This window comes from Papio anubis, chromosome 17 (assembly GCF_008728515.1).
Source record: "Papio anubis isolate 15944 chromosome 17, Panubis1.0, whole genome shotgun sequence".
Classification (NCBI taxonomy): Eukaryota; Metazoa; Chordata; class Mammalia; order Primates; family Cercopithecidae; genus Papio; species Papio anubis.
In genome coordinates, this window is record NC_044992.1 from 7,799,413 (window position 1) to 7,813,626 (window position 14,214).

The 14,214-nt window shown below is 53.5% G+C and overlaps 2 protein-coding genes and 1 pseudogene across 9 annotated transcripts in view; 1 reads left to right on the forward strand and 2 right to left on the reverse strand.

Moving 5' to 3' along the window:
• PFAS (phosphoribosylformylglycinamidine synthase) overlaps positions 1–7,196 on the forward strand; it is a 22,885-nt gene extending 15,689 nt beyond the window's left edge. The window contains 18 exon segments of the mRNA XM_031657360.1: positions 104–177; positions 293–449; positions 748–809; positions 950–1,111; positions 1,314–1,370; positions 1,372–1,440; positions 1,573–1,704; positions 1,998–2,228; positions 2,390–2,570; positions 2,658–2,741; positions 2,942–3,097; positions 3,313–3,432; positions 3,835–3,980; positions 4,108–4,315; positions 4,452–4,543; positions 4,631–4,745; positions 5,211–5,525; positions 5,623–7,196. Coding sequence (XP_031513220.1) covers positions 104–177; positions 293–449; positions 748–809; positions 950–1,111; positions 1,314–1,370; positions 1,372–1,440; positions 1,573–1,704; positions 1,998–2,228; positions 2,390–2,570; positions 2,658–2,741; positions 2,942–3,097; positions 3,313–3,432; positions 3,835–3,980; positions 4,108–4,315; positions 4,452–4,543; positions 4,631–4,745; positions 5,211–5,525; positions 5,623–5,933 — 2,672 coding nt within the window. The 3' untranslated portion in view covers positions 5,934–7,196.
• SLC25A35 (solute carrier family 25 member 35) overlaps positions 6,068–14,214 on the reverse strand; it is a 22,509-nt gene continuing 14,362 nt past the window's right edge. For 2 of the 7 annotated variants that reach the window (XM_009189634.4, XM_009189632.4), the window contains 2 exons: positions 11,265–11,323; positions 6,068–7,464 (listed from right to left, as the gene is read on the reverse strand). In XM_009189634.4, the coding sequence (XP_009187898.1) occupies positions 7,233–7,464; positions 11,265–11,323 (291 nt within the window). In that variant the 3' untranslated portion in view covers positions 6,068–7,232. Of the gene's footprint in view, positions 7,526–7,977; positions 8,365–11,264; positions 11,324–12,302; positions 12,358–14,214 lie in introns of those variants that run through there. The other 5 variants (XR_638890.3, XR_638888.3, XR_638889.3 and 2 more) reach the window with 5 other exon arrangements.
• Positions 7,823–8,300, reverse strand: LOC108582573 (annotated as a pseudogene). Its single transcript, XR_001896193.2, has one exon. The product of XR_001896193.2 is annotated as a 40S ribosomal protein S13 pseudogene (transcript).

Sequence of the window (14,214 nt, forward strand, 5' to 3'; positions counted from 1 at the left end):
CTCCTCCCCTAACATCAGCTTCCTCTGTCCTCACGCTGCCTTGCTTTCGAGGCTTCTTCTCATGGCTTTCCCGGTGTTCTGATTCTGCCTTCCCTTCTTACAGGCATGGAAGTTGTAAAGGTTGGAGGTCCCGTCTACAGGATTGGAGTTGGAGGTGGAGCTGCTTCGTCTGTGCAGGTGAGTGGGAATTGCTAAAGGTGCAGAATCCTTGATATAACCGGGCCCCAGGCATAGCAGCGCGTACAGGAGCTTCCAGCCTCGCTGAACTAAGCGATGCCATATATGCCCCCAGGTGCAGGGAGATAACACCAGTGACCTGGACTTCGGGGCTGTGCAGCGAGGAGACCCGGAGATGGAACAGAAGATGAACCGTGTGATCAGGGCTTGTGTGGAGGCCCCCAAGGGAAACCCCATCTGTAGCCTTCACGATCAGGGCGCTGGTGGCAATGGTGAGGAAAGGAATTAGAACAAGAGACTGGGCCTTCCTGGTATCCTGCCAGGTTTGGTTTAGGGAGAGGTATCAGGAATCTCCAACCAACCACCCAGCTCTGGGTCCCATTCTCCACGCTCTGTACATTCTAGACAGGTTCAGGGTTGGAAGGGTGGAAGCCGCTGCCATGGGATGAGGGTGAGGCAGTAGTTGACACAGGAACACACAGAATTAGGGGCTCCTTTGGAATCCAGGGACTGCCCTTTGTTGCCTGACCACCACTAGGTCACTACTTCTCCTTGCAACCCTCTCACCAGGCAACGTCCTAAAGGAGCTGAGTGACCCAGCTGGAGCCATCATTTACACCAGCCGCTTCCAGGTGCGTCTCATCCCCTGAAGTCTGGCATTTCCCCACCCCTGCCAGCCCCAGCCCACGCCCACCCATCTCTCTCTTGCAACAACATGAGACATGGCAGTGCCCACTGGCCCTTCTCTTTCCTCCCCGCCATGGCTGTGCAGCTCGGGGACCCGACCCTGAATGCCCTGGAAATCTGGGGGGCCGAGTACCAGGAATCAAATGCACTTCTCCTGAGGTCCCCCGACCGGAACTTCCTGACTCGTGTCAGTGCCCGTGAACGTTGCTCGGCGTGCTTCGTGGGCACCATCACTGGAGACCGGAGAGTGAGTTGGCCCAGGGAGTTGGGAGCAGACGCTGGGGCAGACATGAGCCACCTGGGTATGGGCTAGAGGGAGAGCTGTCAAGGGAGAGGGACGAGAGGAAGATGGGAGGTGGTGGCAAACAAGCTTTGGGGAATATAGGAGCCAAGGAAGGGCAGGGACTCACAGTTTCATCCCCCCTGGGTGGGGTCCCTGGGGTCTATAGATAGTGCTGGTGGACGATCGGGAGTGTCCTGTCAGAAGAAATGGCCAGGGGGATGCCCCCCCCGACACCCCCGCCAACCCCTGTGGACCTGGAGCTCGAATGGGTGCTGGGCAAGATGCCTCGGAAGGTATGTGGGGTTGGGGGGATGGGTTTCTCCTGTAGTCCGCTCCACACCACCTTTTACCCTACATGCACTTTGTCACCTGTGTGCCCGGCCTGCCCCAGGTGCTCACACTCCCTGTCGCTGTCTGTGTTGCAGGAGTTCTTCCTCCAGAGGAAGCCCCCTGTGCTGCAGCCTCTGGCTTTGCCCCCAGGGCTGAGCGTGCGCCAGGCTCTGGAGAGGGTTCTGAGGCTGCCCGCTGTGGCCAGCAAGCGCTACCTCACCAATAAGGTCCTCCCTGCACCCCTCCTCTGCCCCCTGCCTGCTTCCTCCGTGCACCCTCCTCTGCCCTCCCACCCTTAGAGACTGCTGTGGGAGTTTTTGCCTGGCCCTGGGGGGAAGCAACAGGGGCAGGGCAGCCACCCTGACGGCCTGGTCTCCCTGCTACCCACCTTCTGAGTAGAGCTGTTGTCTGCACTGGGGGAAAGCCAGGCCTCCCACCGCCTGGGTCCCTTGGGGGCAGGTGCAGGAGCACAGGCTGTCCCTGTCCTTTGCTCTCTTGCTAACCCCACCTGGTTCCACAGGTGGACCGCTCCGTGGGCGGCCTGGTGGCCCAGCAGCAGTGTGTGGGGCCCCTGCAGACTCCTCTGGCAGATGTAGCAGTTGTGGCACTGAGCCATGAGGAGCTCGTAGGGGCTGCCACAGCCTTGGGAGAGCAGCCAGTCAAGAGCCTGCTGGACCCCAAGGTCGCTGCCCGGCTGGCCGTGGCTGAAGCCCTCACCAACTTGGTGTTTGCTCTGGTCACAGACCTCCGGGTGAGTTCTCCCGTAGCTTCTACCCTGGAGCCCCCAGGCTTTAGGACCCTCCGGCATCCATCTGTAGCCCTTCATTTCATGTTGCAGCCTCCTAGTCCCCCTGCACCCCTGTCTTCTCCACATCTCTCTTCCCCTCTAATGCCGTGCCTCTGCCACCCCAGGATGTGAAGTGTAGCGGGAACTGGATGTGGGCAGCCAAGCTCCCAGGGGAGGGCGCAGCTTTGGCGGACGCCTGTGAGGCTATGGTGGCAGTGATGGCAGCCCTGGGTGTGGCAGTGGACGGTGGCAAGGACTCCCTCAGCATGGCTGCTCGGGTTGGCACTGAGACCGTGCGGGCTCCCGGTGAGGTGTGGGGGCCCCAGGGAGGGGAGGAGGAACTACGGGGCTGGGCTGGCAACTCATTCCTTTGGACTCCTCCTTGCTCTACAGGGTCACTGGTCATCTCAGCCTATGCCGTCTGCCCAGACATCACAGCCACCGTGACCCCAGACCTCAAGCATCCTGAAGGGAGAGGTATGGTCGTGGCCCCATCCCACCGCCTTGTGTGTTCTTTGCTGGGCCCTCATCTCAACACTGGGCTGTGGTGTTTTCTGGGACTGATTGTCTGGGCATCTCACCACATGCTGGGAACAGCAGTGCTGTGAGCACCTCAGGGACGGGTCCTCCACCTCAGGGACGGATCCTCCTCCCCTCACCCCTCCCTGTCTCCCCAGGCCATCTGCTTTATGTGCCTTTGAGCCCTGGGCAGCACCGGCTGGGGGGCACGGCTCTGGCCCAGTGCTTCTCCCAGCTCGGGGAGCACCCTCCAGACCTGGACGTTCCTGAGAACTTGGTGCGTGCCTTCAGCATCACCCAGGGGCTGCTGAAAGGTAAGTGAAGCCCACTGGGGAGATGGCGCACAGGGTGCCAGGCATGCAGCAGGCCTTCACCAGCTGGGCAGTGGGGCAAGAGGGACTCCAATGGACAGTGTACCTCAGATCCCCGACATTCTCACGCACACTCTTGATGGACTGACTCTGGAAGGTGGAGGGGGGCTGTCAGGTTTGGGCCCCGAGGTTGCTGAGCTTTCTTCTTCTTCCTCCAGACCGCCTCCTCTGCTCAGGCCACGATGTCAGCGATGGAGGCCTCGTCACATGCCTGCTGGAGATGGCCTTTGCTGGAAATTGTGGGCTACAGGTGGATGTGCCTGTCGCTGGGGTTGATGGTAAGGAACCTGGGGTCTAGTCTCAGGCCTGGGCTGCCTTCTCCACCCTGCAGACCCCATCTCCAATATATTAAAGAGTGGAGTGCCCTCCAATCCCCTTTCCCTGAGTCTTCCCCAACTAGCTTTTCTGTGCTGTGTCTCTTGACAGCTGAACTGGATGGAACTGGCTGGCACCCGCCATGTTCCTGACTGCATCTCTCTGAGACTTCCCATCCCTGAGATGTCCATGATGAAACATCCTCAGTCCCGCCCTCTCAGCCCTCATCCTCTCTGATCCCCACCCTAACTCCCTGGCTGTGTCCCTCTGACCCCCGCCCCGGCCCTTCCTGCATTCCCCTGATCCCCGCCCCAACTTCCTCAGCCCTTCTTGCATCCCCCTAACTCCCCCTGTTGCTCTCCCAGTCCTGTCTGTGCTGTTCGCTGAGGAGCCAGGCCTGGTGCTGGAGGTGCAGGAGCCAGACCTGACCCAGGTGCTGAAGCGTTACTGGGATGCTGGCCTCCACTGCCTGGAGCTGGGCCACACAGGCGAGGCCGGGCCCCACGCCACGGTGAGGAAGTGAGGGAGAGAGCAGTGTGCAGTGGGCAGTCAGAGTGGGGCGGCCATGGTCCATCCCTCTCCCACTGTGGAGGGGCCATCCTTTCTCCTAGCCCAGGGAGATTTGTTCCTCTTCCTAGGTCCGGGTGTCAGTGAACAGGGCTGTGGTTCTGGAGGAGCCTGTTGGGGAGCTGCGAGCCCTCTGGGAGGAGACAAGTTTCCAGCTGGACCGGCTGCAGGCAGAGCCTCGCTGTGTGGCAGAGGAGGAGCGGGGCCTGAGGGAGCGGATGGGGCCCAGCTATTGCCTGCCCCCCACCTTTCCCAAAGCCTCCGTGCCCCGTGAGCCTGGTGAGGGAGTGTGTGCAGAGGCTTTGTGTCCTGGGGGCACTGAGCCCGGATGCCTGGGCCTGCCCTGGAAAAGGTGTCTGGGGAGTTGGGGTGGGGAAGTAACTTTCTGGCCCAAAGACAATTATTCTTCCCCAAGGTGGTCCCAGCCCCCGAGTCGCCATCTTGCGAGAGGAGGGCAGTAATGGAGACCGGGAGATGGCCGATGCCTTCCACTTGGCTGGGTTTGAGGTGAGCAGGGTAGGGGGCAGCTGGGGGTGGTTATCCAGCCTCAGCTGCATGTCCTCCCACCCACTCTCCCCCTCCCCATCTTCGCAGGTATGGGACGTGACCATGCAGGACCTCTGCTCTGGGGCAATTGGGCTGGACACTTTCCGCGGCGTGGCCTTCGTGGGCGGCTTCAGCTATGCAGATGTCCTGGGCTCTGCCAAAGGTCAGTGTGCAGCCTTCTGCCCACTCCCTTCCCCTGCATTCCTGAAGAGGTACCTTTAGCCCCGTCTTCCTGGGCTGGGGATTGGCCTCTCACTCCACCAAGCTAGGTGAGAGTGGGCACGTTCGTTCCAGGCCACATGCCAACAGAATGCTGGTAGTAAATTTTTAATTTTTTCATTAAAAAGCTACTTGGGAGGCTGAGGCAGGAGAATCGCTTTAACCCAGGAGGCAGAGGTTGTAGTGAACCGAGATCATGCCACTGCACTCCAGCCTGGGAAACAGAGCGAGATTCCATCTCAAAAAAAAAAAAAAAAAAAAAAAAGGAAGAAGTAGGAAAGGAAGGAAGGAGGGAGGGAGGGAAAAGGAAGAAAGAAAGGAAACAGAAGAGCAGCTATGCCCCTTCATTCCCAGTTCCCTTTTCTGAGGTCCTCCACGTCTCACCCTGACTTCCCTATTCCCTGGCTAGGGTGGGCAGCTGCCGTGACCTTTCATCCCCTGGCCGGGGGTGAGCTGAGGCGCTTCCGGAAGCGACCAGACACCTTCAGCCTGGGCGTGTGTAATGGCTGTCAACTGCTGGCTCTGCTGGGCTGGGTAGGAGGCGACCCCAATGAGGATGCCGTGGAGATGGGCCCTGACTCCCAGCCAGGCCTTCTGTTACGCCACAACCTGTCTGGGCGCTATGAGTCTCGCTGGGCCAGCGTGCGTGTGGGGCCTGGGCCAGCCCTGATGCTTCGAGGGATGGAGGGCGCCGTGCTGCCCGTGTGGAGTGCACACGGGGAAGGTCAGGCCTGAGGAAGGCTGGGAGAGGGCCGGAGGGTTGGGGGCGAGGGTGGGCGTGAAGGACCTTGACTCTCACTTCCCTCCTCCTTCCGTCCCAGGTTACGTGGCATTTTCTTCTCCGGAACTCCAAGCTCAGATTGAGGCCAGGGGCTTGGCTCCACTGCACTGGGCAGATGATGACGGGAACCCCACAGAGCAGTACCCTCTGAATCCCAATGGGTCCCCAGGGGGTGTGGCTGGCATCTGCTCCCGTGATGGCCGCCACCTGGCTCTCATGCCTCACCCTGAGCGGGCCGTGAGGCCTTGGCAGTGGGCGTGGCGACCCCCTCCATTTGATACTCTGACCACCTCCCCCTGGCTCCAGCTCTTTATCAATGCCCGAAACTGGACCCTGGAAGGGAGCTGTTGACTGGCCACAGGGGCTCACCTAGGTCCCATGGTTTTTCCCGTGAGTATGTGCTGCCCTCTCCCCCATGACTTTCAGGAGCACCCCATGTTGTTTCCAAAAGTATCTTGGACAGACAAGGACCAAAATACAAAATCTCAGCGGACTCAATGATCTGCCTGCTGATGTTCCTCCGCGGCTGTGTCTATTTTCGGTTCTGCTCTAACATGGCATTCCCTTTCTCAGCCCAGGAAACAGCATGTGGTTCAGAGAAAAGAGTAACAAGGAAAAGTTAGGACTCCTGAGGTCGGAGCAGGAGCTTCTGTTGCCCACTTCACAACACCCAGTGATCACCGGCATGCATTTGCCTCCTCGGCTCTGAGGGATGTTTTGCGCTCCCTTTTCTCATTTATTGGGGTTTAGGAGGTACAGACAAATTCAGCAGTAGCGTGCAGATCAGCCCCTCACCACCTCATCGTTCTCATCTGGAACTGAAACTTTCTGGATTTCTCTTGTGCTACACTGTACTGAATGGAAGGAATTGTTGCTTGTGGAAGTTTCTCAGCATTTCTGGCTGTCTCAGGGTTGGCCTCAGAACCCAGCATTCCTGATATTTGCTTCTAAATTAGCAGCTCTTTTTATTTTATTTTTTGAGACAGTCTCACTCTGTACCCAGGCTGGAGTACAGTGGTGTGATCTCGGCTCACTGCAACCTCTGCCTCCCGGGTTCAAGCGATTTTCCTGCCTCAGCCTCCCGAGTAGCTGGGAGTACAGATGCCCACCACCACACCCAGCTAATTTTTGTATTTTTAGTAGAGACAGGGTTTCACAATGTATCCCAGGCTGGTCTCAAACTAACCTCAAGTGATCCACCTGCCTTGGCCTCCCAAAGTGCTGGGATTACAGGTGGGAACCTGCAATCCTGTACGTGGCCCAGCAGCTCTCTTTCTGATAGATGTGGTTGATGCTCTCATCCCTAGATCCTAACCCTTTAGTATGCTGGAATTCTACTCTTCACTTATTCCATTAACTATTGTTGATTAGTTATTATTTCAAAGCAGTGTCACTGGCCTCAGGGAGTTTATGTGTAATAGAATTAAAAACAATAGCTGTGTATAACACTTACCTCAAGCCATGCATGTGTGAGGCATTTTGTATGCTGGAATTCTACTCTTCACTTACTCTATTAACTATTGTTGATTAGTTATTATTTCAAAGCACTGTCACTGGCCTCAGGGAGTTTATGTGTAATAGAATTAAAAACAATTGCTGTGTATAACACCTCAATCCACGCATGTGTGACACATTTTGTATGTATCTGAATTAATTCTTACTAAAGTACTTGATAGCCCCTCCCCACCTTTTTAATGAAGGATGAATGAAGGTTGACAGCATTGCTTGGGGTCCACACATAGTGAAGGGGGCTGGGCTCACCAGGACTACATCTGCTTCCCACCATCCTGCAGTCTCACTTCCTGGAGGCAGTGTGTCGAGACTTCCTGCTGGCAGCTGTCTTTGCTTCCTTTGCTGTCCGTTGCTTCCTTTGCTCACAGGACTGTGGATAGAGTTCCCTTCCTCGTGACTGTTGTGTTGTACACCTCAAGTCAGTTGGCTCCCTAGAATGTTCAACATCTTGATAAAAGGAGTTTCCCTGAGAATGGAGACTATAATCCCAGACCCCTGAGGGCATGAGGGCTAGGAGAGCTCGGGTGGGGAGGCTGAGCACTTCTGTGTGCTCCTGGTAGAGCAGCCACCCTAAGAAGAAACTGATGATAATGAAACAATGGTAAATGATGGCTATGGGGAAAACAACTGTTTCAGAGATTTTCCTCATTGCTTTGCAAAGTGACCTACCCTGAGCAGTATGGGACTCCTCCGGATCTTTTTTTTTTTTTTAATCATTTCATTGCTTGAGTACACACACAAATTTATGCGACCAGGGCAGAGGCTGTAGATGATTCATATTTCCAATTGGGAGGGAGGACTCACTTGGTCTTATAATATCAAGCCAAACGGTGAATCCGGCTATCAGAATCAGACGGAATTTAGCATCCTTATCCTTTCTGTTCCTCTCAAGATGCTTTCGAACAGCAACTGCTTTCTTAATTAAATGGTAGAGATCTTCAGGAAGATCAGGAGCAAGTCCCTTAGACTTAAGAATTCTTTAGATTTTATTGCCTGTCACAAAGCGTACTTGTGCAACACCATGTGAATCTCTCAGGATCACACCGATTTGTGAAGGAGCCAGGCCCTTCTTGGCCAGTTTGTAAATCTGCTCCTTCACGTCGTCAGATGTCAGCTTCAACCAAGTGGGGTCGCTGCGTCGATAGGGCAAGGCCGACTGGGACAGGCCCTTCCCGGGAGTATGCATGCGACCCATGATGGCGGCGGTCAGGCAGCGAAAGGAGAGTGAGGGTCCGGATCATTTTTGACATTCGAATGTTCTTTCCTGACGCTTGGAAAGGATGTATGTCTTTCAGATTTATAGTATCAAACGTACAATTTGGGGGCTGGTACCAAGGCTTAGATACCAGGTTTATTAAGGGCTTGATGCAAAAGTCAAAGGATGGCATGCAAGGTAACCTGGTTGACTGTGATAGGTAAACTTGTGGATTTTGAAGGGGGAGCAGTTTCTGGTTTGGGTCCCAATGGCCAAGTAAGACCCACCCTCCTCAGACACTATCAAGACCAAGTCCACTGGCTTTTCATCCGTGTTTTCATCCAGGAGCCATATAACCCTGTCCTTGATGACCCCCACCCAGCTCCATTCCCACCCACCCACTCCGCAGGGCCCTCTGGTGAACCCTCCAGGCTAGCTCTCTGCCCCTTCCTTGCCTTCATGGAAAACCAGCTATCCTCTGAGAGCCACTTCTGCAGCCCCTCCAAGTGGCGACTTTTCTTCTCAAACCTCAACCTCACGTATCTCATCTTCCCCAGGCTAGGGAGTCAGGGTCCTCGTACCACTGCCAGACTGTTCACCCAGTTCAAAGAAAACCCTGCCCATTGCAGGCTCATGCCATTCTACTACATCCCTTTCGCCCAATTCTTTGTGTTCTACTGACTTCTCTGGCGCTCCCTGTGGGAGAGGGTGCCAGTTCTTCAATAATTGATTCCTCTCTAGAAATAGAATGTTCCTGCCAGGTTCGGTGGCTCATGCCTGTAATTCCAACACTTTGGGAAGCCAAGGCTGGTGGATCACCTGAGTTTGAGACCAACCTGGCCAACATAGTGAAACCCTGTCTCTACTAAAAATACAAAAATTAGCTGGGTGTGGTGGTGTGCCCCCATAATCCCAGCTACTTGGGAGGCTGAGGCAGGAGAATCGCTTGAACCCAGGAGGCGGAGGTTGCAGTGAGCCGAGATCATGCCACTGCACTTCAGCCTGGGCAACAGAGAGTCCCTCTCAAAAAAAGAAAGGAAGGAAGGGAGGGAGGGAGGGAGGAAGGGAGGGAAGGAGAATGTTCCAGGGCCAGGCGCGGTGGCTCACGCCTGTAATCCCAACACTTTGGGAGGCCGAGGCTGGCAGATCATGAGGTCAGGAGATCGAGACCATCCTGGCTAACATGGTGAAACCCCATCTCTACTGAAAGTACAAAAATAATTAGCCGGGCATGGTGGTGGCTCCTGTAGTCCCAGCCACTCGGGAGGCTAAGGCAGGAGAATGGCGTGAACCCCAGTGGTGGAGCTTGCAGTGAGCCGAGATCGCGCCACTGCACTCCAGCCTGGGCGACAGAGCAAGACTCTGTCTAAAAATAAGAAAATTTAAAAAACAGAAACAAAAACAGAATGTTCCAGTATTTTAGCTGGGGTTGTGACTGCTGATTAAATTGTGGCCAGTGGGAGAGAAAATGATGTATACAATCTCCAAGTGTTCTTACAAGAAGGATGCATTTTTCTCTTTATGCATTTTTGCTTCCTATTGTCCGGAATGCAGACACGACAGCTGGAAGTTCAGCAGCCATACTGAAGTAGCTTTGGGAATTGGTATCATGCAGAGCAACAAGGTAAGAGGAAGCTACTTGGGAGGCTAAAGTGGGAGGATCACTTGAGCCCAGGTGGTTGAGGCTGCAGTGAACTGTGATCATACCACTGCACTCCAGCCTGGGCAACAGAGCCAGACCCTGTCTCTAAAAAAGAAAAAAAGATCAAAGGAGACTGGTTCTTCCAACACTGAGGAGTGCCATGAGGACAAGACAACACTGAATATCTTGAGTGTAGGAAATGAACTTCTGTCTTGGTTTTTGTTTTTTAATTGTGACAGAGTCTCACTCTGACTCCTGGGCTGGAGTACAGGGGTGTGATCTCGGCTTGCTGCAACCTCCGCCTCCTGGGTTTAAGCGATCCTCCCACCTCAGCCTTCTGAATAGCTGGGATTACAGGCACATGTCACCACGCCCAGCTAATTTTTGTAGTTTTAGTAGAGACGGGGTTTCTCCAGGTCAGCCAGGCTGGTCTCGAACTCCTGACCTGAAGTTATCTGCCTGCCTTGGCCTCTCACAGTGCTGGGATTATAGGCATGGGATTATAGGCGTAAGCCAAAGCACCCAGCCTGTCTTGTTTAGGCACTATTAATTTTGGTGTTTTCCATCCCTTGTAGCTAAACCTTACCCTATTCAACCATTCCTAACTCCCTCTCATTCTTTAAGGGTATTAGGCCCTGGGTCCCTGTCCTGTGCTTCACCTCAGCCCCTTCTGTTATCCTGTATCCATGTCACTGACCATCCAACACTCTCAACTTTTTCTACAGTGACCTTCATTCCACCTCAGCCAACTACCCCACTTGGATTTTATCATCACCCAGGACTGTCTCTGTCTCCAGACTTATTTATTCAGGCGTCCTGTTTCCTTCCATCTTTTTTTTTCTTTTTGAGATGGAGTCTCACTCTGTCGCCCAGACTGGAAGGCAGTGGTGCGATCTCGGCTCACTGCAACCTCCACCTCCTGGGTTCAAGGGATTCTCTTGCCTCAGCCTCCCGAGTAGCTGGGATTACAGGCATGCGCCACCACGCCTGGCTAATTTTTGTATTTTTAGTAGAGATGGGGTTTCACCGTGTTGGCCAGGCTGGTCTCAAACTCCTGACTTCAAGTGATCTACCCACCTTGGCCTCCCAAAGTGCTGGGATGACAGGCATGAGCCACCGTGCCCGGCCCTTTCCTTCCATCTTGCTTCTTTATCTACAATACTCTGAGATTTCAATGTAATTAGGACCTCCAATGCAATAATTACTTTACCCTAATCCATTGCTCCATTTCTTTCTTCCCTCCTTATCCAGCTTCCAGTAACAGCCTTTCCAAAGCCCCTTCACTTGAGCTATGACCTTTTCATCATACCCATTTGGCAAACTCCCAACCTACCTGCTTCCTCTGAGAAAGCCAGACAGAACAGGTTCTCTCATAAGTTCATCATGAACCACCTTTGGGGAAACAGGGAATGGGAAGGAAAAATGGAGATGAAAGGTTAATAAGAAAGTGCCCAAGTGGGCCTTCAATGATATAATGCCCCATGAACCAAGCGTTATGATGACCTTAGTTCTCTAAAACTGAGGTCTAAAAGCAAAACCATTTACAGCAACGTACACACCTAGTGAACAAGTCCTTCCTTTGGGTTTCAGCTGGGTCAATAGCGCTGCTCAAATCCTTTGTGAGAGGTTATTTCAGCAGCACCACATACCTCCTTTCTCAGCCCAAATCTGTTGTACTTTATTTTTCACCATTGCAATGAATGAACTGTGAACTGTTTTCATTTATTTATTTATTTAGAGATGGAGTCACGCTCTGTTGCCCAGGCTGGAATGCAGTAGCGCAATCTCAGTTCACTACAACCTCCACCTCCCAGGTTCAAGTGATTCTCCTGCCTTAGCCTCCTGAGTAGTTGGGACTACAGGCACCTGCCACCATGCCTGGCTAATTTTTATATTTTTATTTTATTTTATTTTTGAGAGGGAGTCTCACTGTCTCCCAGGTGGAAGTACAGTGGCACGATAATTTTTATATTTTTGGTAGAGACGGGGTTTCGCCATGTTAGCCAGGCTGGTCTCAAACTCCTGACCTCGTGATCTGCCCGCCTCGGCCTCCCAAGGTGCTGGGATTATGGGCATGAGCCACTGTGCCCAGCCTAAGCTGTTTATTTGATCAAAGATCTGTCTCCCTATTAGTGTGTAAGTTCCATGATATCAGGAGACACATTTTTGCTCCCCACCATGTCCTAATATCTACACAGTGCCCCGCGCCTAGTAGGTGCTCAATAAATATATGCTGAACAAATGAATACATATGAATGTTAAAATTAGTAAATATTGACATATTTTTTTTTCCCTTAATACAAGAGTGAATTAGTGGATTGGGTTCATGGGTGGTTGGACTTTGTACTTCTCAAGCATTTCCCCTTTTTACCTCATTTGTCCAGTTAAAGTCACGAGTTCCTGTTATTAGGTCAAGGAGACTGGCCCTGTGTAAGTAGAAAGACAGGGAGAACCAGTAAGTCTCTTTTCTTTCTTTTTTTTCCCGAGATGGAGTCTTGCTCAGCTGCCCAGGTTGGAGTGCAATAGCGCGATCTTGGCGCACGGCAACCTCTGTCCCTCAGGTTCAAGCGATTCTCCTGCCTCAGCCTCCCAAGTAGCTGGCACTACAGGCAGGCACTACCACGCTCAGCTGGTTTTTGTATTTTTAGTGGAGATGGGGTTTGACCATGTTGGCCAGGATGGTCTTGATCTGTTGACCTCGTGATCTGCCGCCTCAGCCTCCCAAAGTGCTGGAATTACAGACCTCTGGCTTCTAGGTTCAAGCAATTCTCCTGCCTCAGACTCCTGAGTAGCTGGGATTACAGCCACCGCGTCCGGCCTCTTTTCTTGATTAGTTTAACATCTGCCTGGCTGCCAACAGGGCCCTTCCGTTGTACAGAAAAAGACACAACACTGAACTAAGCACACATTATGTCATCCTCAGTTGCTGGAAGGAGCACTACTGGCCGGGGAGGCAGCAGGCAGGGGCTAAGCACAAAGAAGCAGTGTGGGTGAGAGCAGCCAGATGGGATCACCTGGTGGGGGCCATCTGTTTTAGAGAGGCTCCCCGCCAGGGCACCCTCTGCTCTCCAACAGGCCAGCCCACCAAGGAACTTCGTTCTGAAGTGTGTCTGGGACACTGCTCAAACCGGAACATAGATAATGGAGAAAGGCTGGAAAGAAGGGGGATGGGCGTCCGTCAGTGGTGAGCCTGGTGAAGGAATGTCTCCCACGGCAGCTGGGTGGTCAGTATCCTGGGGCCTGGCTAGCATCGTGCGCCCAGCACCTGCTGTATGTAAGACCCTGTGGTGGTGGAAACCAAATAAACCTTCTGTCATTGGACGCTTGGGAGCGGCACACAGCCGGATGGTAGAGACCGGAGACCTGCTGCAGTGGAGCCTGGGTCTTGGCGTCTTGTGAGGCTTCAGGAAACCTTTCCGTGTGAGCAGTCCACTAGGAGTGCCTGCAGCATTGGGCCATCCTCCCCCAAGCAGGAAGGCCTTTGTGCAGCTCTCTCTGCCTGGTCAGGCTGGAGGGGCAGCCTGCGACTACAGAACGAGACAAACCTCTGTGAGAGCCCTGCCCATACTGTCACTCAGGGAACAACATTGTCAAGGGCCTCCTCCTGAGGGGCGCACACAAGGGAGATAGACTTGGAACAAGTGACTTCAATCCAGTGCTTTTAGGGGAAGCTCAGGGTACTGTGGAGCTCATAGCAGGGGATGTGGCCCAGACTTTTGGGATCAGGGAAGGATTCTCGGAGTGAGCTGAGACCTGAAGGATGAGTAGCAGTTTGTTACATGAAGGTGGGTGGCACTCTACAAAAACAACAACATTTGCAAAGCCTCAGAGGCGAGAGATATTGTAAGGAGTTAACAAAGGTGAATGAGTCTGTCTGGAACATCAAATATAATATAACTGGGAAACAGGACAGGCAAAATCGAAGGCCTAACAGAACAGGAATCTGGACTCGATTCTAAGAGCAATGGAAACCATTTGGAGGGGTTTATACAGCGGATAGACATGAGGAGGTCTGCGTTTTTGAGAAATCACTCTGAGAGGAGGGAGGCAGGAGAGGACATGGGAGTCCATGGATAAAGCTACACAATCTCCAGGCAGAAACTGCTACCCCAGACTAGGGTAGTGGCAGTGGAGATGGCGAGAAGTGGAAGGATTTGAGGGCTATTAGGAGATAGAATCACTATGAACGGCCAGGCGTGGTGGCTCACGCCTGTAATCCCAGCACTTTGGGAGACCAAGGCAGGCAGACCGCAAGGTCAGGAGTTCGAGACCAGCCTGGCTAA